At 45.1% G+C, this 26,801-nt stretch overlaps 1 protein-coding gene across 4 annotated transcripts in view; it reads left to right on the forward strand.

Annotated features, from left to right (window-relative positions):
* The first annotated feature begins 1,557 nt into the window (after positions 1 to 1,557).
* ASCC2 (activating signal cointegrator 1 complex subunit 2) overlaps positions 1,558 to 26,801 on the forward strand; it is a 44,524-nt gene continuing 19,280 nt past the window's right edge. For 3 of the 4 annotated variants that reach the window (XR_010749347.1, XR_010749346.1, XM_066370508.1), the window contains exons 1-9: positions 1,558 to 1,706; positions 7,418 to 7,515; positions 12,856 to 13,014; positions 13,384 to 13,554; positions 14,727 to 14,856; positions 19,331 to 19,398; positions 21,127 to 21,237; positions 22,325 to 22,437; positions 26,726 to 26,800. Coding sequence is in view for 2 of the 4 variants with exons in the window: in XM_066370508.1 (XP_066226605.1) it covers positions 7,435 to 7,515; positions 12,856 to 13,014; positions 13,384 to 13,554; positions 14,727 to 14,856; positions 19,331 to 19,398; positions 21,127 to 21,237; positions 22,325 to 22,437; positions 26,726 to 26,800 (908 nt within the window). In the remaining 2 variants the exon portion in view is untranslated. The remainder of the gene's footprint in view (positions 1,707 to 7,417; positions 7,516 to 12,855; positions 13,015 to 13,383; positions 13,555 to 14,726; positions 14,857 to 19,330; positions 19,399 to 21,126; positions 21,238 to 22,324; positions 22,438 to 26,725; position 26,801) is intronic. The other variant, XM_066370509.1, reaches the window with a different exon arrangement.

The following is a 26,801-nucleotide window of genomic DNA, read 5'->3' on the forward strand; positions in this document are numbered from 1 at the left end:
ACTGTGTCCCTCTGCACCCCTACTTCCTCTGTTGAAGTCCTGAGGTTGATGTGTTCTCTATCTGTGGCAAGCAGACTCTCAGGTGTCCCCCAGAGATTACCACTTCCTGGAATTCGTGCACTTGTATAAGTCGCTTCTGTATGATGTGGGCAGGACCTGTGACTTGCTCATAACAAATAGAGTGTGGTGAGATGATGCCACTTTCATGATTAGGGTACATGAGGTTATGACTTCTGTCTTTTTAGCAGATTCATCCTATTGCCTTCAGTGAAAAACTAGGGCAGCCTTTGGCCAAAGTCCGACTAGGAACTGAGAGCTTCAGTCAAACAACCCTCAAGGAACTGAATTTAGCCAGTAGCCACATGAGCTTGGAAGAATATCCTTCTTCAGCTGAGCTTTCAGCTGAGACTCTAGCCCTGGGTGATACCTCAGTTGCAGCTTTGTGGGAGACCCTGATGCAAAATGGCCAGCTAAGCCATGCCCAGTTTCCTGACCCACAGAAAACATGAGGTAATAAATGTATGTTGTTGTAAGCTGCAAAGTCTGTGGTAATTTGTTAGGCAGTAATACATAATCATTAGGATCCAACTTCATTTCTGATTCAGAGCCCATCTCCCCTATTTCCTTAGCATCCTGAATTTATCACATTGCTTCATAGTTGCTGGTTTTCTTGCCACCCTATATACCTTGTAAGCTACTTGAACAGGCACTGTGCTTGTCATTCCTTGTAGCCCTAGTGCAGCACAACTAGGAGTGTGCTGGGTAATATTTCATGACCCCTTCAGGGCTGGATTGTGTGCTCTATTAAGGGCTTCTATAACATTCTCAGGATAATGATGGTGGGGTTTTTCAATCTTTATAGTGTGCCAGGTACTGAGATGAAGCCAGAGATGTGTATTTTCAACTAGCTTTCTGAGATGATTCTGATTCATAGCCAAGCAACACCACTTGAAACTGTGAAAAAAATGCACTCTGTTCTTAAGATAGTTATATATACACAGCCTTCCTAATTAAAAAAAAATTTTTTGTATTGCATACATTCAGAAAAGTGCACAACTCATAGGTATATAATTTGATGACTTTTCCAAGGTGAACACATCTGTATAGCTACCCCAAGATGAGGACAGGGAATGTCTCCATTTGTGCCCCATCCCCGCCAGTCACCAGCACCAAAGGTAGCTACCATCCTAACCTCATCAGTACTCATTACTTTCGCCTGCTCTAGAACTTCCTTTAAGTCTATATTACTTTGTCTGCTTTCACTCATGTGAAACAAGTTTTTGACTTGTTAAAATTCTTCTGAATAAAATTTGTAAAACGATGACCTGGAAGGTTAGGAAGGAGGTGGAAGACTAGGATCCGGAGAAGCCGAGTATTATACTTGGATTTTCCAAGAGGTGTAATCACAATTTATACTCGCTGCTTATTTTCAGGTCCACTCTGCTGAAAGCAAGTGGGAAGGAAGAGGGGATGGGGCGTGGTTACAGTTTGACGAAGGCGGAGTCCTAAGGTCGGGGGCGTGGCCCAGGCCCCGGCTTCCCGGTGGCAATAGGCGCACGGGGCGGGACCGGGCCGAGGCTTCCTGTTAGTGCCTACGGAATCGCCGTTTGACCCCGGAAGTACCGGCTTTCTGGGAGCTGTCACCGTGGACTGCGGCGGCGGCGGCGGCAGAGTCCCGGCACATCGCCGGTAGTGGAGCCGCCTAGGTGAGTGCGGCTGGACCCTGCCGGATGCGGGGTACCGGGCCTGGGAGGAGCCGCGGCCGTGCCTCAGGCTGCCTCCGGGCTCTCCGCCTCCACGACAGGGCCAAAGCTACACTGCCCCAGAGGCCGTGAGTCGTTCCCCACTCCTCACGAGGACAGGCAGGCTCGGGGCTCGGCCCCATAGTGATTTAAACGAGTCACGGTCCCCGCACCCTCAACTTGGAGTGAGGGCATCGTGAATCGTCCAGTTTCCTTGGCGTTCATTCATTAGTTAAACAAATCTATGTCTAGCTTTTCCTATGTGCCAGGCACCGTTCTAGACACCAGCGATACAAACAGAACAAGACAGACAAGGCTCCTGCCCTCGTGGAGTGTACAGTATAGTGGGAGGAGACAGTCAGTGATAAATAAATGCACTAGATAATTAAAGATATCACTGTAACTGGGGGAGTGAATACTTTAGATAGGATGGCCATATAAAGTCTCTGAGGAGAGTAATAAGTTGAGACCAGAAGGGTGAGGACAAAGAAACAGAGGCAGCAGTAGCGCTGGGGATGCGCCAGGCCTTATTATAATTGGTGCTTGCACTGAGCTCCCCTTCTAAAGAAAGCTCTTTCCTAACTTTTGGTTTTGTTGACCTGTTTGTTACTGGGGTGGCAGTGGTGGACACAGGCATTGTCCTTATCCTTTTGAAACTTATTTTATTCTTTGCCTAATTTCTGCCCATAGTTTTTGGATGAAAACTCAAATCTTCCTTGACAACCTTCCCCTGTCAGGTCTGTTCTCTGATCATTCCATAGGCCTTACCTGCATCATGGTGTTGAGTTTTACTTGTTTGTATGACTATTTGACTCATAGCTGTCTTGCCCTTAAAGACTGTAAGTTCTATGAAGGACAGGACCAGGTCTGTTATTTGCACACTGTAGTATTCTCTAGGCTTCAGTGCCTAGATAAGAAGTGCTCAGAAATCTTTGAGTAGATGAGTGAGATGATTAACATAGTCTTTGCTCTCCAATGGTTCCTAGCAGGTCTCTCCTGCCACCAGGTTATTGTCTTTTCTTTTTGATCATGTCTCTCCTCTACTTAAATGGCTCCTCACAGAGCGTCGGCCTGGCATGTGGATGTCCAGGGTTCGATTCCCGGCCAGGGCACACAGGAGAAGTGCCCATCTGCTTCTCCACCATTCCCTCTCTCCCTTCTCTCTCTCTCTTCCCCTCCCACAGCAGCCAAGGCTCCATTGGAGCAAAGTTGGCCGCAGGCGCTGAGGATGGCTCCAAGGTCTCTGCCTCAGGAGCTAGAATGGTTCGAGTTGCAGTGGAGCAACGCCCCAGATGGGCAGAGTATCGCCCCCTGGTAGGCATACCAGGTGGATTCCAGTCGGGCACATGTGGGATTCTGTCTCACTGCCTCCCTGCTTCTCACTTCAGAAAAATACAAAAATAAAATAAAAATAAAAAATTTTAAAAATAAAAAAATGACTCCTCACTGCCTTCAAATGAAATGCTACAATATTTAGAATAGCATTCAAGGCTTTTGTAAAAACTGGCCCCATCTTTCCTATCCAGTATCTTCTCTCCACTTCTATCATCCCCTCTCTGACCTTGTATATTCAACCATACCAATGTCTTCCTCGTTCTTCAAAGCTGCAGGCCCTGAACCTTTGCTCATGCTTGCTCTTTGCTTGGAATGCCCTTCCTTCCTTTCTTTTCCTACTACCCTTCAACAAACACGTTAAGGTCACTTTCTCTGTGACGTTCTTTCTTCCTCTGCTGTGCTTGTTTTGGAAATTTTGTGTTATAGTTCTAACCACACTGAATGATAGTCATTTACTTGCCCAGGGCCTAGAATGTATTCAGTCAGTGTTTACTGAATAAATGAGAAAGCCCAAAGTGCTCTGCCTATGATTGGGACTTAAATGATAACAAGTAAACTTTATTGAGTGCCTACTATGTTCCAGGTCCTGTGTTGAACATTTAGCATTAATTACTTATCACATCAACCCTGAGAGATTATGTATTATTGTCATTCCAACTTTTAAAAATATTTATTTTAGGTCCTGGCCAGTTGGCTCAGCGGTAGAGCGTCGGCCCGATGTATGGAAGTCCCGGGTTCAGTTCCTGGCCAGGGCACACAGAAGAAGGGCCCATCTGCTTCTCCACTCTTCCCCCTCTTCTTTCTCTCTATCTCTCTCTTCCCCTCCCACAGCCAAGGCTCCATTGGAGCAAAGTTGGCCCGGGCGCTAAGGATGGCTCCATGACCTCCACCTCAGGTGCTAGAATGGCTCCACTTGCAACAGAGCAACGCCCCAGATGGGCAGAGCATTGCTCCCTAATGGGCATGCTGGATGGATCCCAGTCAGGCACACGCAGGAGTCTATCTCTCTGCCTCTCCGCTTCTCACTTCAAAAAAATACAAAAAGATATATAAATATATAATTTATTTTATTGATTTTAGGGAGAGAGAGATATATAGAGTAAGAAACATCAGTTTGTTGTTCCACTTATTTATGCATTCATTGGTTGATTCTTATATGTGCCCTGGCCAGGGATTGAACTGGCAACCTTGAAGTATTGGGATGACACCCTAATCAACTGATATATCCAACCAGGGCTGTCATCACAGTTTTACAGATGAAGAAATCAAGGCTTGGAGATGCTAAGGAACTATCTCAAGGTTTCAACTGGTTAGGAAAAGGTAGAGCCAGGATTTGAACTTAGGCTGTAGAACTATAAAATTCTCATTCAACTACCACACTAGCTTGGGTCTGAACTGCCTTATGGGCACTGACTTTTAGGATTGGATTTTTTTGAAAGTAGACGATGTCATTACCTATCTAAGCCTGGACTCTGGATCCTAGAATGTAAAGGGTGGAGAGCCACCTCCTCCCATGATTTTTTCCCCACCCTAGGTCTCACACTGGAAGGTAAACATGGAAAGAACTGGGCCTGTGAGTCATTTAGACCTCTGCACTGGTGAGAAGACCACTGATGTTTCCACCTACCCTCTCAGCACATGTTTTTAGCATGTTCAGCACAAGAGACCCTGGTGCCAAGGCAGAATTGCTGGGCTTCAGTTTCATCTTGGCCACGAATATATTTGCCTTAAGCATATCAGGGTCTCTCTTTGGACAGCTAAGCATAATAACCTTTGTCATCCTTACCTGGCTTCTTATGAGAGGCTTGTAAGATAGTAATTCAATCAGAAATAATGTACATGTGCCTGACCAGGTGGTGGTGTAGTGGATAGAGCGTCAGACTGGGACACAGAGAACCCAGGTTTGAAACCCCGAGGTCGCCAGCTTGAGCACGGGCTCATTTGGTTTGAGCAAGGCTCACTAGCTTGAGCCCAAGATCACTGGCTTGAGCAAGGGGTTACTCGGTCTGCTGTAGCCTCCCAGTCAAGGCACATATGAGGAAGCAATCAATGAACAACTAAGGTGTTGCAACAAAGAATTGCTGCTTCTCATCTCTCTCCCTTCCTGTCTTTCTGTTCATATATGTCCCTCTCTCTGTCTCTGTCACACACACACACAAAAGAAATAATGTACATGCAACAGAGGATATTATCAATATTTTGCAAAGCTGAAAGATTGAAATTCACTCCAAGCCCCTTTTATTATTTCACTTTGTGATTTTTTTAGGTTATGTCATGTGTGCAGGGACAATGTATCTGATCCCTAGAGCTGGAACTGGCCTTGAAGACTAGATAGATTGGTCCTCTCTACAATGACTATCTTCATAGTCTTTAAAGCAGCCCATGAACCAAGCAAGGTTCCTTGTGTACCAAACTGCGTCCAACCTCCTTACTTTTGCTCTTGCTATTTCCTCTGCCTGGTGCAGCCTTCTGCCCTGGCCAGTCTTTTATCAAGACTCAACTCAGGCTCTCCTGATTCTTTAGGCTAGAAATGCTTTCCCTACAGCCACATCCCCACAAGCTCAACTATCTACTCCACTCAGTACCGAGAATGGTTAAGAGCTGGCCTGCTTCCTCAACTCCTAACTTGAGACATTGGGCCAGTTTCTTATCTTCTCTGAGCCTCTATTTTCTCATAGGTAAAATGAAGATAATAGAACTAATCTCAGAGTTGTTATGAGCATTAACACATGTAAAGTGAGTTAACATGTGTAAAATGAGTTAACACTGAGAAAAACACAAGACTTGCCAACACATGATAAGCATGTTTGTTGCTCCTGTGGCCATTGTCATTGTTTTTTCGGATATAAGCTTCCTCAGGGCAGAGACCCTCCTTTATCAGTGCATTTCCCTAACACCAGGCCCTGGCCTGATGTCAGAGATGTGCCACCCATATATACATATATAACTCATGTAACTTGTGGCTGACCATGCCCCTCCATTTATCTTTGAGGTGATGGTTTTCTCATCCCAGTCTTGATATGTCTTCATATTGTCATTGAAATTGTGCTGACTTTTTTTTTTTTTTTTTTTTTTTTACAGAGACAGAGAGTCAGAGAGAGGGATAGATAGGGATAGACAGACAGGAACGGAGAGATGAGAAGCATCAATCATTAGTTTTTTGTTGCGACACCTTAGTTGTTCATTGATTGCTTTCTCATATTTGCCTTGACCACGGGCCTTCAGCAGACCGAGTAACCCCTTGCTCGAGCCAGCGACCTTGGGTCCAAGCTGGTGAGCTTTGCTCAAACCAGATGAGTCCGCACTCAAGCTGGGGACCTCGGGTCCTCCACATCCCAGTATGATGCTCTATCAACTTCGCCACCGCCTAGTCAGGCTGTGCTGACTTTTTATGGCATGTCTTGTAAAGAGCCCAATTCACTTCATTCTGTAATGTAGCCAATGTGCATTGTCCTCCTGTGGGTCAGGCCAAGTAGGATTGTTAAAAGAGCATTGGATGGGAAGATGTGGGGTATGCCACTCACTGACTCTGAGGCCAATTAAAAATTTTTATTTATTTATTGATATTAGAGAGAGAAATATCAATTTGATGTTCTACTTATTCTATGCATTGATTGATTCTTGCATGTGCCCCAACTGGAGATCGAACCCGCAACTTTGATGTTTCGGAATGATGCTCTTACCAACTGAGCTACCCGGTCAGGGCTCTGAGACTGATTTGGACCTCTGTAGAAAGAGCTTGCACTGGCAAGTTTCTGTGAATTCTGTCATCCTTCTTGGTCCTTCTGTTCATTCATGTCCTTCTTCCCTGAAGCTTAGTGAGGTTGTAAAATCTTAACACTACATGTGAGGGAAGGAGGCCTGTGGCTTCAGCCCTCAAAAGACTTAAAATGTGGTGAGAGTTGTAAGAAAAGTATCCTGTTCTGTCATTCATCTAACATTGTTGGAGCCACCTCTCATCAGCCTGTGCTGGTCATGGGAAGGGTAGCAAGAGAAGAAGAGCCTGGGTACTGTCCTCACAGAGCTCACAGGCCAAGGAGGGCACGGAACTGGAGCCATAATACAGATAATGTAGGTACTTTTAACCAGTACTTCTCAAGGGATGATATCAGGAGTCACCTGGGAGTGTGTTCCTCCTGAGTTGAGAACTGCTTTAGGAAAAAGAAAGAAAAGTTACTGTAGTCTGGATTAGTAGGGACAGGAACCAGGCCTTTGAGGCTCACATCAGGAGCCTCCTGAGGCCAGAGGTTACAGTTTCTCCTGGGATCAGCCCCAGAGCAGGCCCCTGCCATCAGGAGCCTATGTGTCTGCTCTCTTCTTCCCATCCATATTCCTTTCAGGAGGGTCACACAGCACAATGCCAGCTCTGCCCCTGGACCAACTCCAGATCACCCACAAGGACCTGAAGACAGGGAAGCTGAGGACTTCACCAGCGCTGGTGAGCCGGTGCCTTGAGGCCGTTTAGCCTGATATTATCATTCTTGCAATTTCAAAAGTGGAAAATAAATTCCTTCTTTATCTGTTCCAAGAATGACCTCAGGGCCACAGTCAGTAATTCAGTAGCTGGGGCACTACTGGGTCCTTCCAGGCCCAGTGTAGATGTTTCCATTCCAAACAGCAGCTTGAATTTGAGTAGTATTTTCCATGTCACCACCCCACACCTTTCCCCAAAGCATTTCATTTTGAATTAGAGTCTGATGGTAGTTCTTTTTTTTTATATTTTAATTTTTTAAATTAATTTTTAAAGAGAAGAAGAAGGAGAGAGAGAGAGAAACATCGATTTTGCTGTGTCATTTATGTATGCATTTATTGGTTGATTCTTGTATGTACTCTAACTGGGGAATTGAACTGGCAACCTTCACATTCGGGACAACGCTCTAATCAACTGAGCTACCAGGCCAGGGCTATGGCAGTACTGACTAGACTGAGCTGGCCTAGAAATGGATCCATCCCAAAACCGGGTTTGGGTATTTGACCCTGCAGGAGTGTTCAGGTTTCAGGTAGGCCTTTTTCAGAGCTATCTCAGCTGCTATCCACACTTTAGGGGGAACGCTGATTTCAGAGGGCCGACCGTCTTTTATCTCAATGGGCTAAGTAGCACCACTTATAGACTCGGCAAGGTTTGTGAGACTGAAAACTAAGGAGGCTGTGAGCATGCCGATTACCAGCTGCAGAGTGAGATTAGAGCCAGAGAAGTGCCAGGCTGCTGAAGAAGGAGACAGACACAGAGACTGGAGTCCCCGTACCCACTTGCTGTTTTCTCAAGAACATGAGCTTACTTGAACAAGGTGGGGGAGGAAATATTTTCCAGGGGCTTGAGTAAAGTCGTGGGAAACAGGAGCTTGGTGTTTTATTTCCTGCTTTCTGGATGGCTTCCTATTACTTCCTAACTACTCTCTAAAAAATAGTACTTAACATTTATAAAGCACTCACTCTGAGCCAGACCTTCTAAACACTTCACCTGGATTATCTCAGTTAAGCCACATCATAGCCCCATGAGTAGGTATTTTGGTTGTCTCTATTTTACAGATGAGGAAACAGTTCAAGGTCACAGAACTAGGAAATTAGGAGAGCCAGGATGGGAATCCAGCTAGACTGACCCTAGAGTTCATACCCTTAACTTTTCTGCTATAAAACCTCTTGTTTCTTTTTCATGACCTTTTTATGCAAGGAGGATATTTATCAGAAAACATAGGACTGTTCTGTCCAATATGGTAGCCATTTGCCACATTAGTGATTGAGCACTTGAAATGTGGATTGTTCAATTGAGGAATCGAATATTTATTTTAACTTTAGTTCATTTAAATTAAAATAGCCCCTAATGGTGAGTGGTGACCTGCACAGGTATAGAGCAGGTCCATTATTGCAGAAAGTTCTGTTGGACAGTACTGATGGAGACTGGTTCCTTGAGTGGTTGGGTCTGGTTTTCCACTTCAGTCCTTCCTTTCATACTGAACACCTGGGTTGCTAGACTATGGGCTCCATGAGAGCAGTGTCTAGTGCCTTCCCTTCATTCTGGTTTTCCAGTGCCAGGGAAAAATCAGTAAATGAATCAAGGACCCCAGCCAGGCATTGGAGCAGCAAAGAGAAAAGACAAGTTTCCTGCCCTCAAGCAGCCGGGGTCTTGGAGAAAAGCAGACCAGTAGCTTCTCTACAGTGTAATCAAGGTTGTGATTGAAGGAAGTCCAGGCTGCTACATGAGCACAGGTCCTGAGCTACTGATCTAGACTAGTGAGATATGTGGAGGCAGGGAGGTCTCAGAGAATTAACATATGTAACGTGACGACACGCGCAGGCAGAAACGGCTTCCTGAAGGAGGGGAATCCTGGACTGGGTATTGAAGGATGAATAAGCAGTTGCCAGACAGAGCAATGGGAAAAGGGTGGACCTGGCAGGAGGACCTGAGTATGCTGTTTTGAGAGAGCCTGACTCCAACACCAACCTCCAGTTACTTGAAGTGGGAACAGTATCCCACAGGCTTTGAGTTAAATCTCACACATACTTGGCTGTGTGACTTGGGCAAGTTGTGTAACCACTCCATGACTCGGGATCTAAAAAGGGTAATAATAGAACTAGCTTGATGTGGTGACTATGAGGATTAAATGAGATGTCTGAGTTGACACCGTGCCTAGAACATAATAAGCACTCAATAATAATGGTGATGATGACAGTGACGGTGACAGAAGCATTGAATGGGGAGTAGGGTGGGAAGATGGATGAGCCGAGGGAGACAGTGCCTGATCCAGGAGCAGTCTTGTTGGCCGTGCTGAAGAGGATTACCCCACTGGTCACTAGAAGCTGCTGAAAGATTGTCATGAGCTTTGTACCGACCCTTACCTATCTAACTTGGCACAAGAAGGTCTCTAGCCAAGGGACAGCCACCATGCTGCCTCTGCAGGGTGATGGGTGAAGCTATGTTCATTGAGTAGCCACTGTGTGCACAGTGCATGGTTGGTGCTATTGAAGATTCACAGGAAATAAGTCTTGGGCCAGAATGGGTGAATGAACGTTTGAGGATGACAAGACTCATTTAAGTAGAGTATTTGGAGAATGGTGCCGAATGGTTTCTTATCAAGATAAACAGAAGTTTGACGGGCAGAGAATGTTCCGAAAGCTTCATGGAGCCAGTGGGACCTAAGCCAGGTTTGAAGAGTGGAGGATACAGCTGGGCCTGCTGCTCCCTGCCCTGAAATCTTCCATGGCCCCCGTTACCCTACTCTTGAGCTTGGCATCCAAGGTTCTTCAAAGACCTCAGCATTTAAAGTATACAATTTGATTGGTTTTGACATCTGTATACACTCTCGAAACAATCATCATAATCAAAATATTAATATTTCTGCCCTGACTGGTTAATTCAGTCAGTTAGAGCGTCATCCCAAAACACCAAATTTGTGGGTTCGATATTCAGTCAGGACACCTATGGGAAGCGACCAGTGAATGCACAGCTTAAGGGAAAAAACAAATGACTGTGTCTTTCTCTGTCTTTCTCCGTTCCTCTTTAAAAAAAAATCAATTAAAGAAAAGGACATTAAACATTTCTACCACTACCAGAAGTTTATTTGTGCCTTTCTATAATTCATCCCTTTCTCTCTCCCCATCCACAGCAACCACTAATCTGAAAGCACTTTTGAGGCAATTCAAGTGCTACAGTCAGGGAAGCACAGAGTACAGGTGCTGGGGGATCCCAGGTGAACCCCTCATCTAGTCAGAAGTGGAAGTTGCAGTGACTTCTTGGAGGAGTTGAAGTCAAGGCTGGGGTCTAAAGGACAAGCAGTGAGACCAGGATGGCACGTGTGTACCATTGGTCATTTAGTAGGTCTGCAGTGTAAGCTTTGGTTCAAATCCTGCCTCAGTTGCCTCCTTAGTCCTGTGACCTTGGCCAAGTTCCTGAAGTTTACTGAGCCTTTGTTTCCTCCTCTGTAAAAAAATACTATCTCTCTGTTAAATAATTGTAGATAAAAAAGAAAGGCTGTGGGACTTACCTACTCAGGAGCCCGCACAGGGCAGGTCCTCAGTCAGTGGTGGCTCTGATTATCATCATTCCAGTGTTTTCTCCCTCTGGATCTATCTCCACTACCCAGTGCAATCTGTGCCCCCCCCCCCTTTTACTGGCCCATTATTATGCCTCCATAAAAATACCATGTTTCCATCTGAAACTCTCATTTTCCAAGACCCAGCTCAAATGCTGTCTGCTCTGGGAAGCTAGCTGTCCTCTACCCTCCAGGCATAGGTAGTCCCCTGGTGCACTGCCACGGCACCTCTGCCAGGCTTGAGCTGTCACTTCCTCTGTTTTATGCTCACTTGATGGCTTAGATGTGCGTCTTCCTCTCTGGAGCACGGTCTATGTGAGCACACAGATGCTTTTCTTCAGGTGCCCTGCCACACCTGGCATAGCAGGCTGCCAAGCTGTGTTTGCAGGATTGTAAGGGAAGTAGAAAGTTTCAGAATGGAGGACTGGTGAGTAGCCTGGCCTGAGAAATGAGCTAAGAGGTGGAGTGCCAATAGATAGATTGCTGGGGAGCTTGGAAACCAAGGAGATGAATTTAGGCCCTAGAGAGTAGTTTTGAACTTGCTTCAGTCAGCAGTATTCCTTTTTCAAAAGATTTGTATCTGGAACCCCACTGTATAAATTATAATTTAAATAGGAAGGGCCCTGAAGGCCCACCTAATAGGTGGCCCCAAGCAGTCCCGTGGAAACCAAAGACCACAGTTTGAAAACTTGCATTAGGCAGTAGGGAGGCATAGGTGGTACTCAAGGAGACTGATAGTCAGCCATGCTTTTTCTGTCCTCCCTGGACTGACAGGCCTGGAAATGGGTGGATTGTTGGTGATAACAGCTGAGATGTTGCCTGGCCTACCTCCTATTACATTTTCCCCTGGAGAAAGCAGCCCTTATGTAGTCAGAGGAGAAAACTGAGCTCATCGTCTCTTCTCTATGGTGAACAAAGTAAGGTTTGTTCATGGCAAGGTCAGGGTTGGAAGAAAGAACTTGTGATTCTAAGCCAAGACCTGCAATTACTTGATTAGTATCTTTTAAAAAATTACTGAGGTGGTTTTTTTCCTGATTATAAAAAGGATATAGCATGATATATACAGAATGATAGCATTTTTGTGAGAAAGATGACAACATCTAAACAAATACCTTATATGGGCATATTTTAACATAAATGCCTAGAAACGGTCTGCAGGACTGTCACTGGTGGGAGGACACAGGTATTGGGAGTGTGGTCCCAGGTGACACACCTTCTCTGTAATGTTGTAAATTTTTGAAAGAAAAAGATTCTCATGTCTCACTAGTATAATTAAAAAATAATTTAAAAAGTAATACATGATTGTTTTTTTAATTGGAAAGTATATTCAAGTCAAAATCCCCACCACCAGAGATAACCACTATCAGCTGTGGAGTGTTGCCCCCCTCCTGTTTCTGCCTGTACCAGTATATGAATCTGTCAAATCTGTCTGTCATCTATCTATCTATCTATCTATCTATCTATTTTTAAAAATCCAAAAACTGATTATTCTGATTTGTATACTTTTTTTCCTTTAACCTTTCCCCATGTTGTTAAATATTCTCCAGAAAAACATGGTTTTTAATACTCACCTACTGTTCCTGGATGCAACCAAGCCCCTTTGTTAGAGACACTTGGTTCTTTATGCTTAAAAACTCCTTGGAGGGTCACCGGTTGGAACAGCCAAGTGTTGTCATTACTGTGGGTTGGCAAATGGGCCCTCGCTGACTAACCTCTGCCACGTTAACACGTGGTTTTTGGATCCGTAGCACCCCGAGCAGAAGGCAGACCGGTATTTTGTGTTATACAAACCGCCCCCTAAAGACAACATTCCTGCCCTAGTGGAGGAGTACCTGGAACGCGCCACCTTCGTAGCCAATGACCTCGACTGGCTCCTGGCCTTGCCTCACGATAAATTCTGGTGCCAGGTAACATTCTATCAAAATTAACGCTAAGCCAAAGCACATGACATGACATGCCGTTTGGGTTGCTGTTGTTGTTTCTCTCCCTCTAGGAGATGCTTTTTTCTCTACTTTTTTCACTGGATCCTTAACAGCAAATTGTGGTTTGGATTGCTGTCTTGTATCACAATCTTAATGATGTTTAAACATCGCCTTCCAACCTGTCATTTCTAGAAACTTGTGTTTGACTCTTGCTCATTCATAACTCCTTAGTCCCTTGGGGTTGAAGTGTTTGCCACCGGCCAGGGCTGATGGGCGACGAGGCCTTGCACAGTCCACCCACAAGCCCTTGGGCCTTGGTAACAAATCCTTGCTCTCCTCTGTTGCCTGGCTTAGGTTGTCTTTGATGAGACCCTGCAGAAGTGCCTGGACTCCTACCTGCAGTATGTCCCCCGAAAGTTTGATGAGTGGGTGGCCCCAGCCCCTGAGGTTGTTGACATGCAGAAGCGCCTTTATCGAAGTGTTTTTCTCACCTTCCTCCGCATGTCCACTCACAAGGAATCCAAAGTAAGTCCCCAATCCCGTGACAAGTCACCACAGACACCTGACACCTCTGTGCCAGACTCTCCGTCCCTGGGAAGGAAGACTCTGGAAGTATCGAGTTTCCTTTTTGTCTTTATTCCCACCTTTGGGGAAGAAATCTGTGCCACCTCCCTTATCCTCTAATTCACCCAGTCCGTCTGCATTACACCCAGTGTTTCTATCAATGGGAGCTGAGGGCCCTTTGCCAGTTGACGCGTGACTGCCTTTTCTTGTGCGTCAGAGGGTAAAAACACTGAGTCCGATTTTTGAAAGGAACTTGTATGTGCTTTGTAAAAACCTTTACTTTTTCCTCCTCGGATTTTAAAAGTAATAATGCTGTCTCTAAACAACACAAACATCACAGGAATATTTTGTTAATAGTGAAGCTTACAAAATCCCCTTCCCCCAAAATAACCACTGTTGAGGTGCATGTTCCTAGCAGGGGTCCCCAAACTTTTTACACAGGGGGCCAGTTCATTGTCCCTCAGACCGTTGGAGGGCCGCCACATACAGTGCTCCTCTCACTGACCACCAATGAGGTGCCCCTTCCGGAAGTGCGGTGGGGGGCCAGATAAATGGCCTCAGGGGGCCACATGAGGCCCACGGACTGTAGTTTGGGGACCCCTGTCCTAGAGGGAATGTAGTTTTCCTTTCAGTGGGGGGGGTGTGTGTATGTGTGAGTATATTTATTTTAAAAATAGGATATTTTTAAAAAAAACTTTTTTAGTATGGAAATTTTCAAATATTCACAAAAGCATAATGAGCCCATATACCTATCACTCAACTTAAACAACTATCAACATTTTGCTGATCTAGTTTTCTCTCTCCCTTAGAGTTTTTCTTGTCCATTTTCTTTTTTTCTGGAGTATTTTAAAGCTTCCTAGATATCATGATAATTTATCCATAAGTATTTTAAAATGAACCCACAACCAGCTGTTTCATGGTGAACTTTTGCTTCTCTTTACATTAAAATGAAGAATGGCTGTTGCTCCTGGTCGATATATGAGCCTCAGTCATGTCCACAGTGTGGATGGACCTTCATTTATTATTCAGTTCCCTGTTTATAGACCCGAAAGCTGTTTCTTGAGTTTGTTATTACTTTGCAATGCATCTGCTTTCACAAAGTTTCTAATCCTTGCTCTGCACTGTTCCTTCAGGATCACTTCATTTCCCCCTCTGCATTTGGAGAAATCCTCTACAATAACTTCCTGTTTGACATTCCAAAGATCTTGGACCTCTGCGTGCTCTTTGGAAAAGGCAACTCACCATTGCTCAAGAAGATGATAGGTATGTAGTGTGTAGAGCATGGGGAGTGCACAGAAATGAGCCCCACATACCCACATGCCAAACTAGAGGTCCCAAAGGTGGGCGCCTTGTTGAGCGCAGGGGGATTAAGAGAGGTGGTGGTTGGTGGTGCTTGGATATGACTTAGATACACGTATGTCAACTCTGAAATGAGTGGCTGGCTGGCGATGGGGGAGTGGAGACAAAAATGTGTATCAGAAGGTTCCTCAGATATCTTGGAGTCTGAGTGTTAGGCCATGCGTTAAACAATTGAAGGAGTAGGGAAGTTTGCTTTGGTGGAAAGAGTGAGAACAGCAGTGATAGTAACCTTTTTTTTAGTGCAAACTGGGGGGCTGAGCGCTCCTCGTATGTTATCTCAGTTGATCTTCACAGCAGCCCTGTGACATAACTGAGGTTAAAATGTGAGGGACTTGCCTAAGAGACCATGACTAATAACTGGCCAAGCTGGGGTTTATCTCACGTAGTTCTGACTTCTTGCACTCTTGTTCTTTGCCACTCCCTGCCTCAGGGAAGATGAGGCTGTCTCAGAAGTGTCATGCTTTGCATTGTTACTGAGAACAGATGGGGACAGAGTTCAGGGAGGACTCTTTGGGTTGTGAAAGGAATGACGTCAGCAGTTGGATCCTGTCAGGAGGCAATGGGCTGGAAGGTTCAATCAGAATCAGAAGCTTTGTTGGGATGCTTCAGAGGGAACAATGCCCTTTGAATCGCAGCTCATGGCATTGGGCCTGCATGGTGCTCACCCTGGACACCCCTGCCAGCCTTCCTCACCTTAACATTGTAGGACACAGTCTTCCAAATGCCCAGTTACAAAGCTTAGTTATCCCTTAAAATGATTTCCTTCCTTTTTTCCCCTAATAATAAAGGTAATATGTTAATTTAGAAAATGTTGGAAGAATATAAAGTATAAAGAAGCAGGAAAGCAGTTATCAAATTCCTGTACTTAGGAGATAATCATTTGGTGACTTCCTTCCAGTCTTCTCTCTGTGTATTATTTAAAAACATACCAGAGCATAATGTATATGAAATTTCATCTCCAACTTTTTCATTGAAATGACCTCTGGTTTCTCATTCAAATCTAATTATTGCATGATCATTGTTAAATTTCTTTTATTTTTCCCAGGGAAAGACCCTTAATAATTTTAATGTAGACTGAGAGGATGGGGTGAGTGAGCAAAAAGCCAGCATACTTAATTAAAGAAACAATTATTAAGCCAATTCGGTTAGAATGGAGCATTCTGGGAGATAAGTGAAGGGGAAGCAGGACCAGATCAGGGAGGGTTCAGTGCCAGGCTTTGGGGAGTGGTAGTTCTGGTGGCTAAAAAGGCAAGCTCTTGAGGTGAACTCCCCAGTTCACACCCAGCTCTGTTCCTGGCTATGTCACGTAGCCACTCTAAGCCACTCAGTTTCCTCATCTAAAAAATGAGACGATAGTGCCTGACTTGTGGTGGCGCAGTGGATAAAGCATTGACTTGGAACGCTGAGGTCACCAGTTCGAAACCCTGGGCTTGCCCAGTCAAGGCACATATGGGAGTTGATGCTTCCTGCTCCTCCCCCTCCTCTCTCTCCCCCCTTCTCTAAAATGAATAAATAAAATCTTAAAAAAAAAAATGAGAAGACAGGCTTGGCCAGGTAGCTCAGTTGATTGGAGCATTGTCCTGATATGCTGAGGTTGCAGGTTCGATCCCTGGTCAGCGCACATACAAGTATCAACCAATGACAACATGAATAAGTGGAGCAACAAATCGATGATTCTTTCTCTTTGTCTCTGTCTCTCTCTCTCCCTTCTTCTTGCTCTAAAAAATCAATAAAAAGGGAAGACTAATGACATTCCTACCTTGTAGGATGGGTGTGGGATTAAATATAAGGTGGAGCTCAGCACAGTGCCTGGCACATTATAGGCAGTTGGTAAGTGTGAGCTCATACTGTGATGAGAGCATGGGAGTCTCTGGGAGCTTGGAGCAGGGTGAGGAGCTGTCTGCTAACAAGGTTAATCTGACATGACAGCACATGGGTGGGGTGGGCGGTGACTGGAGCTCACAGAAGAGGCTAGTGCTTCCCTGTGGCTTTGTAGGTGAGAGCCTGGTTGGGTTGCTGGGCCCGAAAAGGACACCTGGAAGGCAGAATACAGCAGGGCTCAGTGAGGTCAGCTGGAGGGAGAAGCCTGCGATTCTGGAGAAAACTGGTGTCAGTTACAGGAAAGGCCTTGAGGAGGTGGGGGGAGTGGGTTGTAAGTAGAGGCAAGATCAGCGTTAGATCTTTTGAGTGTAGAATTGCTATGTTGATTCAGGCAGAGATGACCCATCTGGACAGGTAAGAGTAGAGGGAGAAAGCTCTGCCTGCTGCTAGGGTTCCTAATCTTTTGAATCACTGACTCCTTTGAGAATCAGATAAACTCTTGTCTCCAGAAAAATGTACCCACCTCTAGATTTTGAGGTGTTCTTATCTTCATATTGAGAACCCTGTACAGGCTTATTTTTTGGCTGTAGAGGATGGTTAATGGAAAAGAGGGCAGGACCAGGCACCAGGAGTCCATTCATTGTGTGTGTGGGGGGGGGGGGTAGGGGGGAGGGAGAAGCCTGCAGACATAGAAGAGGAGGGAGCAAGGGACCTGGCTGATGGTCCATTGGGCAGAAGCCCTGTCCTTACCCTGCTCCTCACTGCCCCCACTTGCTGCTTTCTTTAAACCTCAAGGCTGGTATTGTGAATTAGCAAGTAATTTTGAAAGCAAGTCCTTTGAGTTAGATTCTCTTGGCGCCGCTTTGCCAAAAATTGGAGTATGTTAGGCCTTGGCCCTGCAGTGATCTATTTGGCAATACCTTCCTGATGTCTGGGTCAGGAGACGCTCCTTAGAGAAGGTGACACCTGCCTTATAGGAGGTCACTTCATATAGAAGGAGGGAACAGGGTTTGTTCTCTGCGGTTGAGGATGGTGTGAGGAAAGAGGAACAATGCCAGGAATGGGGAGAGGGCAGCCACAGATGCTGGCAGAGGCCTGATCTCACATGGTCCTTTGTGCCATGGTCAGTAGTTTGGACTTGACCCTGAGGATAACAATAAAAGGTTTTTTTAAAATTAATTAATTAATTTATTTATTTATTTTGCGGGGAAGAACATTGAGTTGTTGTTCCACCCATTTATGCATTCATTGGTTGATTCCTGATGTGCTTCAACCAGAGATCAAACCCACAACTTTGGTGCATTGGGACAACACTCTAGCCAACTGAGCTACCTGGACAGGGTCCGATAGGAGGGTTTTATGAGTCACTCCTCGCCTGTCAGGAATAGGAGGTGGGTGCAGATGGTCAGGGAATACCTTCACAGGCTGAGGGATCAGCACCCATCTGGAGGTGAGAGGTGCTGAGCAGTCATACTGGATAAAACTCGGCTTTCTGAAAAAGCAAAAACAACAATAACAGCAAAACAAAAAACTCAGCTTTCTGGAATCAAGGAACTAAGTAGCATCCAGGAAAGTGTTTGCAGAAAGGCCAGCCACCTTGCTACTTTTTTACTCACCCAGCCCCATCTGGCCTTTGTTCTCATTCATTTATAAGTCTTCTGGGATGGGATGAAGGCCTCAAGGTTTTCAATAAAGAAACCAAGGACAGACATGCCCAAGGTCAGAAGACACGTAGAATTCAGAACATCCTGACAGTCAGGCAACCTGAAATGTTAGGATTAGAGTCGGATGAGGAACCCTGGCCTCAGGGCATTGGCATTTGCCTGTCAGGTCCCCAGGAAGCTGTGATTTTCCCTCCCTCCTTCACCATTTGGGTAGCCAGAACATTTGGTTTCTGTTCCAGTTACCATATGCTCTAACCTACTCACAGCAGCAGCACATGGAGGATAGTGAACACTCAGGAGCTTCATTTTATAGAAACAACTGCAAATGGATGGTAAATCCATCTTCAGCTCGCTCACAGGCCTCTCACCTTGGAGTCGGATCAGTTAGTATGGCTAGCATATTCAAAAGCAGAGGGTGAGAGAATTTCCAGAGAAATTTCTCTTTAGATTTCTTCACTTTATTGGAGACGTGGCCTGGCAATAATCCTGGATTTCAGCATCCAGGTTTCTTGAGCAAAGAGATCGTATCTCCTGATTTTCCTGAATGACTAACTCCTATTTCCAAAGCCAATGCTGTCATACAAGGCACAGTGCCCAAATGTGATCACTCCCTGGGGATGTCAAGGGAGCTGGTTTGATCAGGGAAGGTCTTTTATTTAGACAGAGGTGCTTAAAAGGTTAAATTGTACCTAGCAAGTCCCTCCCCCACCCTGGGGAAATTTCTAGGCTGGGCCAAAGCTTAGTGCCAGCAGGGCCTGGGGCCAGGACTACTCTAGTTCAGGCAGGCTTAGGAAAGGGAGAAAGGTCACAAAACATGCTGGCAACCATTTGTAATGTATCCTCTCCACCCCCACTCCCTTTCCCCAATTCCTACCTTTCTCATCTCTTTTCAGGAAACATCTTTATGCAGCAGCCAAGTTACTATAATGACCTGGATGAAACCATGCCCACCATCCTTCAGGTATAAGCTCTCAGCCCTGCCCAGAGAAGGGCATGCTTGGGAAGCAGGCCCCCTCCCCACCTCATGGTGTGCCTTGACTTTCCTAAGCCTGTTAACTCCCCACACCCCTCAAGTCCCATCTCCAGAAGGCCTCAGCATATTGCTTCTCACCACACCACTTCAAATCCGTCCTTTTCTCTCTTGAACAGGACTGAAATCGAAGGACTGTCAAGTACTATACCAGTACAGAAAGAACTTGGCTTGCATTTTGTGTTTGCTGACAGCCATAAGCCTCTAAGAGTACACCTCTAAGAGAACTAGGTTTCTCAAATAAGAGCTTTAAAGTTTTATAAAATCATTTTATGAAATAATAATGTTCATTATAAAAAATTTGGAAACTATGAAAAAACAGAAAAAGGAAGATTAATATGCCCCTGTGATTCCATCCTATCATCAAGAGATATCCACCATCAATGCTAACTTTTAGAATACAGTTGGCTCTCTGTATCCATGAGTTCTGCATCTGTAGATTCAATCAACCAGGGATGGAAAAAATATTTTTTAAATGTTACATTGTTGCTTATTTATGCCATATAGTTAGGCCCCTGGTGATTTTGTCTGTGCTGAAAATGTACAGACTTCTTTTCTTCTAATTTCTTAAACCATACAGTGAAACTACTATGTATATAGCATTTGCATTCAACTAAGTATTATAAGATGATTTAAAGTATACAGGATGACGTGAGTAGGTTATATGAAATATAACACTATTTTATATAAGGGACTTGAGCATCTGTGAATTTTGGTATCGGTGGGGGTCCTTGAACCAATTCCTCAAAGTTACCTAGGGACAGCTGTAGTTACACACTAGCATACTTAAAAATGTCACAATCAGGCCCTGGCCGGTTGGCTCAGCGGTAGAGCGTCGGCCTAGCGTGCGGAGGACCCGGGTTCGATTCCCGGCCAGGGCACATAGGAGAGGCGCCCATTTGCTTCTCCACCCCTCCGCCGCGCCTTCCTCTCTGTCTCTCTCTTCCCCTCCCGCAGCCGAGGCTCCATTGGAGCAAAGATGGCCCGGGCTCTGGGGATGGCTCTGTGGCCTCTGCCTCAGGCGCTAGAGTGGCTCTGGTCGCAATATGGCGACGCCCAGGATGGGCAGAGCATCGCCCCCTGGTGGGCAGAGCGTCGCCCCATGGTGGGCGTGCCGGGTGGATCCCGGTCGGGCGCATGCGGGAGTCTGTCTGACTGTCTCTCCCTGTTTCCAGCTTCAGAAAAATGAAAAAAAAAAAAAAAAAGTCACAATCAGTTAAAGATTTACATAATTTACAATCTGTTTTTCCATCACTATTGATTTGTCTTTTATTTCAATATATTTCCCATAAATGCCAACCAAAGGGATCCAAAAGCACATTATTATATTGCTGAATGTATATCTGAAATATTACCTTATACTTGCCCAACCTCTCCAGTCAGATAATGTCTGCAATATTCTGGGGGCTTTACTTACATTTTGTCTTTTTAATCCTCTCCATAATCCTATAAAAGAATATGCCCATCATCTCTATTTTACACCATTTCCACTGTGACCCTGCTCTCTGAGAAGGTCATTATCTCAGCTGGTGTCCCAGGAGCACTGGCATAATTTCAGAGTCCAAGGCAGTTTTCAGATCACCTATCCCTGGCTGCAGTACAGAGGTCCTAGTGGTTGGTTCAGCAGGTTATGGGAGGGTCACCTCTTGTGTTTCACAGGTCTTCAGCAACATCCTCCAGCACAGTGGTTTGCAAGGGGAAGGGGCCAGCGCCACACCCCAGAGGCTTGAAGAGAGGAGCCGGTTGACCCCCAGTGACATGCCTCTCCTGGTGAGGTTGCCCTTCAGCCCAGCCTTCTACTGGCTAATGGAGTACCCAGTAGCTTCTTTCCCTGTTCATGGTTCCTTTTCCTCTAATCTGCAAACAGCTATTCCCATCACATTTAGAGCATTTCAGCAGGCCTTCCCTTTTCTCTGGAAAATTTAGGGAGTGGTGAGATGAACAAGGAACTAGAATTCAGAGGACAGGAGTTTAGTTCAGTGCAACAGATTCACTTATATGCTATTCATTGAGCTAGTCATTCATTCAGTGAATTTGTACTGAGGAACCTCTGGCATGTGCCAGGCTCTGTCCTGGGCCTTGGGGGGAAAGCAGTAAGCAAAAGCAGACATGTTGGAACTTAGAGTGTTTGGAGGTGACATACAGAAGGTAACTATTTAAGGAGCCTGGACATATGTCAGGCCTTGCATTAAGCACAGGAGATAGAGCTGGAATGAGGCAGCTCTGAGCTGTTATCCTGGAGCTTGTGATCTCGTGGAAAAACAGACATTAACCAAGTGTTTCCGAAGGAAGCACACCAAGTTTTGTGGGAGCGAGTCATTTTTACCCCTCTGAACTTCAGTTTCCTTATCTGTGAAATAGAGACGCTAACACCTGCCCAGCTCATGACAATTCTCATGTGTTGTCATAACAATCAGGAAAGAATGAGAAAGCACTTACTGAATACACTCTTCAAAATGTATGAAGGTATGGGCTCGACATTCTTGTTCTCAGTGGGATATACTTTCTGTGTTGGGACCACAGGCATTGTGTTCAGAGTCAAGTGTTGGTTCTCCTTCAAGTCACAAGACAGAACTATATTATTCTAGAGCTAGAAGTAACCCTAGAAGACATTGCACATACACCCATTGGAGCCACAGTAGTAAGACCTTAAGCTTGGGGAGGTTGAGTGACTTGCCCAGATTGTGCTCCTAGAAATGGACCAGCCTGACTTTGCCCGACCTCCAATGTTCTATTTCTACCATGAGGCATCTGCCTGTTGGGGACCTCTACCTTTGCCAACTTTGTCTCAGACACTTTACAGAGCTGCTACAACAGGTGTGGAGGAGAATAATGCAGTATTTTCTTTTGGCAACAGGAATTAAAGGACATTGTTCTCTACCTTTGTGACACCTGCACTACGCTCTGGGCCTTTCTGGATATCTTCCCTTTGGCTTGCCAGACCTTCCAGAAACACGACTTCTGTTACAGGTACCGCAGTAGCTCTGGCTGTTGAAGTAGAGGTTCTAGTTCACATCCTCATTCAACAAGCATTTACTGGGTGCTTAGAGCGTGCCAGGCCCTACTCCAGCCTAGGGACACAGCAGTAAAGGAGACAAATAAGGTCTCTGCTTGTGCAGTGCCTGCATTTTAGGATCATTCCCATTTTTGGCTAAGAACAAGTTAGGGGAGAAAAATACTCAACAACCAAGAATAGAGCATTTTCAATTCAGTCCTATTTTATTTCAAAGCTCCTATCCCAGGCAGGCACAAGGGAGTAATAGACAACAGGAAGTGTTCTGAGGACTTCAGCATCTAGTTCAAGGCGAAGAAACAAGCAGATAGGCTCACACGTGGAGTGGGCTATTATGGCCATATTATGAAATGCTCTGGGAACACAGGGGAAGAGGGGGAGGCAGAATTCTGTCTGGTGAAATAAGAGGTTTTGTGGTCATCCTTAAGCAAGGTTTGGAAGAATGAACAAGAACCTTACAGACAGAAAGATTGCTGTGACAAGAAGGGTGTGCCAGGCCAGCGGAGCGAAGTCTTCGCAGGCCCAGAGTGTCTTCCTGGGAAAGCCAGAGAGCGGAGGGTGACACGTGGCGGGAGTGAGGAGACCAGGGCAGCAGGAAAAGGAGTGGGTAACCGAGAGACGGGTCTGGTGGACTCTGGTATGAGTCAGATTGAGAGGAGCCATGCGCATTCTATCAGGGAGCTGGGCCTTTATTCTGCAGGCAAGAGGGAGCCACTGGAGATTTTTATCCAAAGAGGTCATAGAAAGATCCTGTTGGGATGAAGAAAGAGGTAGAGGAGTATAGGCAGACCCTCTTTGCCCACTTAGCACCACAAGCATCTGTTCCTTTTGCAGGGAGAAAAGGGTGCAGGGCATGAGCTGGTAACCTGCACGTTGCCTGGCAACAGCAGGGCTGGCCTGTTCAAGTGGCCTCTGGCTGTTGCTCTTGCCAAGCATCTTTCTCTACTATTTGAAGGAGCTCCTGGGAGCTGCCCAACTCTGTGCCCCCAGCCATCAATCCATTCAGTCATTTACTCTCCCATTCATCAAAGCAATTATTTAGTACTGACGTGTGCCAGAGATGACTTTGCTGTTCTGACTTCTTTTGAGTCACCTCAGCTCATGAAAATCAGATATTAGGATTGATCAGCCTCCCAGAGAATGTTAGAATAAAGCATTGATCAACACTTTCTAAGAAGAAAGAGATTAGGATGGGACTGTAGCTGTCTATTTTTTTAAAAAGGTATCTTTAAATGTGGCAAATGCTGGTAGAAATTTGGAAAATCCCAAAAGGTAGGAAATTAAAGTCACTATGACAGATCATGTTATTCTTAGACTTTTGTGCCCTGATTATTTTCACTTCTCACAGGCGTTTTCCTATTTTGTTACAGCAACTTCCCAAATGAGGCACAGATTACTTTTGAAAGGGTCTTTGGAGGTGGGGGTAATTTTTAGAAGAACATACTATCCTGCAAGGAACAGGGGAGGCAGGGAAGCAGCTGGACTCATCTAAGTGTGAAGGGGAAGAAAGGAAAACAGTTTTGACTGAAAGTGACACTGCCTTTGACCCACAAACAGCCTGGAGCTGGCCCAGCCTGTTCAAACTGTGCTGTAGGCCAGAAACGCCCACTGAGCAAATTAGTCACCTCAGCCCCAGAGAACTTTCTGCAAGGGTTTACAATCACCAGACAGCTCTGTAGCTAATCCCTCTCATAACAACCTTCTCCTCCTTCCTCTTAAGTATACAGAATGTATCTGAATATTCTTCTGTCCTTTATTTTATGAATAATACAGTCACATGGTTCAAAACTCAAAAGTGTATGAAATACGTATTTGATGACGTCTTCCTCTCCCTACTCTAGTTCTGTTCCTCATACACAACCATTGTCCCTAGTTTATTTGTGGACTTTCCCAGAGATATGTATATAAATATGCATATATAAGCAAGTATGCATATAAATATGCTTATATAGGCAAATATGCATATTATATATCACTTGGTCCCTTTTAAAAATTTAATGCTGGCATATGGGTACTCTATGTACTGTTTGCATTGTACTTTTAAATTTAATGTATGTCAGTACATAAAGCATGCTCAATCTTTGGTATGGGCTGGGTAGAATTCCATTGTATAGTATACCAGAACCATAGATGGACCTTTAGGACTTTTTCAGTTGTTTGCTGTTACCAAAAAATAATAATAATAATAAATAAATAAAATGCTATAAAGAATAACTTTTTGACTGTCTAACCACTATATTGTACACCTGAAACTAAAATAAAATAATATTGAATGTAAACTAATTGAAAAATAAAATTAAATAAAACAAAACAAAAGAACAACTTTGCCACTCACATTTTGCACCATTGCAAGTATTTCTGAGGAATAAATTCCTAGAAGTAGCATTTTAGGAACATTTTAGGTATATGCATTTAAAATTTTTGTATATCTTTCCAAATCACCCTCCATAGAGTTGTTCCACCTTCTCTCCCACTAGCAGTGTATCCTAGCAACACCTGAATCTGGGCCAAACTGCTCTCTCTGTCTTCTGGGTGCCATCCCATGGGCCTAGTAAGGCCTGCCTCTTTTTGGCCTAGTTACCCGCTGCTACATGCGGCATTACCCTAGGCCAGAAGTTGCCAAGAGTCACCAATTGACAAATGTTTAGAGTGTGTGCTACAGATTCAGTACTGTGCTGCATGTCTGGCTTTGGGAAGTGAGGATGTTCAGAGGTAGAATTACTACAGAAGAGAGGTAGCTGCATTTATGTTCTAAGGACTGCATATTCTGAGTGTTGTGCCTCTAGTTCTGGAAGGAGTAATCATATGGGTAAGCATGATGAAGTGTGTGGGTAGCTTAATTGAAAACAAAAAGCGTATGACTGGAATGGAGAATTTATTTCATTTCTTTATTTTTATTGTTTGATTTTAGAGAGACAGAGGAAGAAAGAGAGAAGCATTCATTTGTTGTTCAACTTAGTTGTGTATTTTTGTTTTGCTTTGTTTTGTTTTTGTCTTTTTTTTACAGTGACAGAGAGAGAGAGTCAGAGAGAGGGATAGATAGGGACAGACAGACAGGAACAGGGAGAGATGAGAAGCATCAATTATTCTTTTTTTTTTTTCTGAAGTTGGAAAGCGGAGGCAATCAGACAGACTCCCGCATACACCCGACCGGGATCCACCCGGCATGCCCACCAGGGGCCAAAGCTCTGCCCATCTGGGGCATCGCTCTGTTGCAACCAGAGCCATCTAGCGCCTGAGGCAGAGGCCACAGAGCCATCCTCAGTGCCCGGGCCAACTTTGTTCCAATGGAGCCTTGGCTGCAGGAGGGGAAGAGAGAGACAGAGAGGAAGGAGAGGGGGAGGGGTAGAGAAGCAGATGGGCGCTTCTCCTGTGTGTCCTGGCCGGGAATCGAACCCGGGACTCCTGCACGCCAGGCCAACGCTCTACCACTGAGCCAACCAGCCAGGGCCAAGAAGCATCAATTATTAGTTTTTTGTTGCGATACCTTAGTTGTTCATTGATTGCTTTCTCATATGTGCCTTGACTGTGGGGCTGCAGCAGACCGAGTGACCCCTTGCTCAAGCCCGTGACCTTGGGTCCAAGCTACTGAACTTTGCTCAAACCAGATGAGCCCATGCTCAAGCTGGTGACCTCGAGTCTCGAACCTAGGTCCTCCACATCCCAGTCCAACGGTCTATCTATCTACTGTGCCACTGCCTGGTCAGGCAACTTAGTTGTATATTCATTGGTTGCTTCCCGTATGTGCCCTGACAAGGGTTCAAACTCACAACCTTGGTGTTTTGGGACAACGCTCTAATGGATTCCAGTTAAGAAGGGGTAAGTGTGAGGTTGCCATGTTGAGAAGCAAGGCTGTGCCAGATATGGGTATATCAGAGAAAGGAATTATTATTTGATGTCGTAAGAGGTAGGCAGCTGCTAGAGTAACATGTGTTTGTTTCTCAAACCTCAGTGAGTCCTGAGTGGCCGTCTCATTGCTCTGTTTGAGCCTATCAAAAGGTTTTTCATCTGAATGGGAGATGTAGCTACTGGTCACTTTCTAGAGACCTCTTTCTGGGACCCGCCATAGTGGGAAATTTGGGATGAGCTTGGAGAAGAGCCAGGGTCATCCCAGGAGAAAATATTGTGGTGATAACTTGGGAGCAAGAAATGGGCTTTCCTGCTCCCTTGGGTTTGCTTTGATTTTCTAATGAAATGTGGTATTTATAAACTAATTTAGCCTTTTACCCATGTGTGCCTCCACAGACTTGCTTCCTTTTATGAAATAGCAATTCCTGAGCTGGAGTCTGCAATTAAGAAGAGGAGGCTTGAAGACAGAAAG

The sequence above is a fragment of the Saccopteryx leptura genome, chromosome 2 (genome assembly GCF_036850995.1).
Source record: "Saccopteryx leptura isolate mSacLep1 chromosome 2, mSacLep1_pri_phased_curated, whole genome shotgun sequence".
In the NCBI taxonomy this organism is placed as follows: Eukaryota; Metazoa; Chordata; class Mammalia; order Chiroptera; family Emballonuridae; genus Saccopteryx; species Saccopteryx leptura.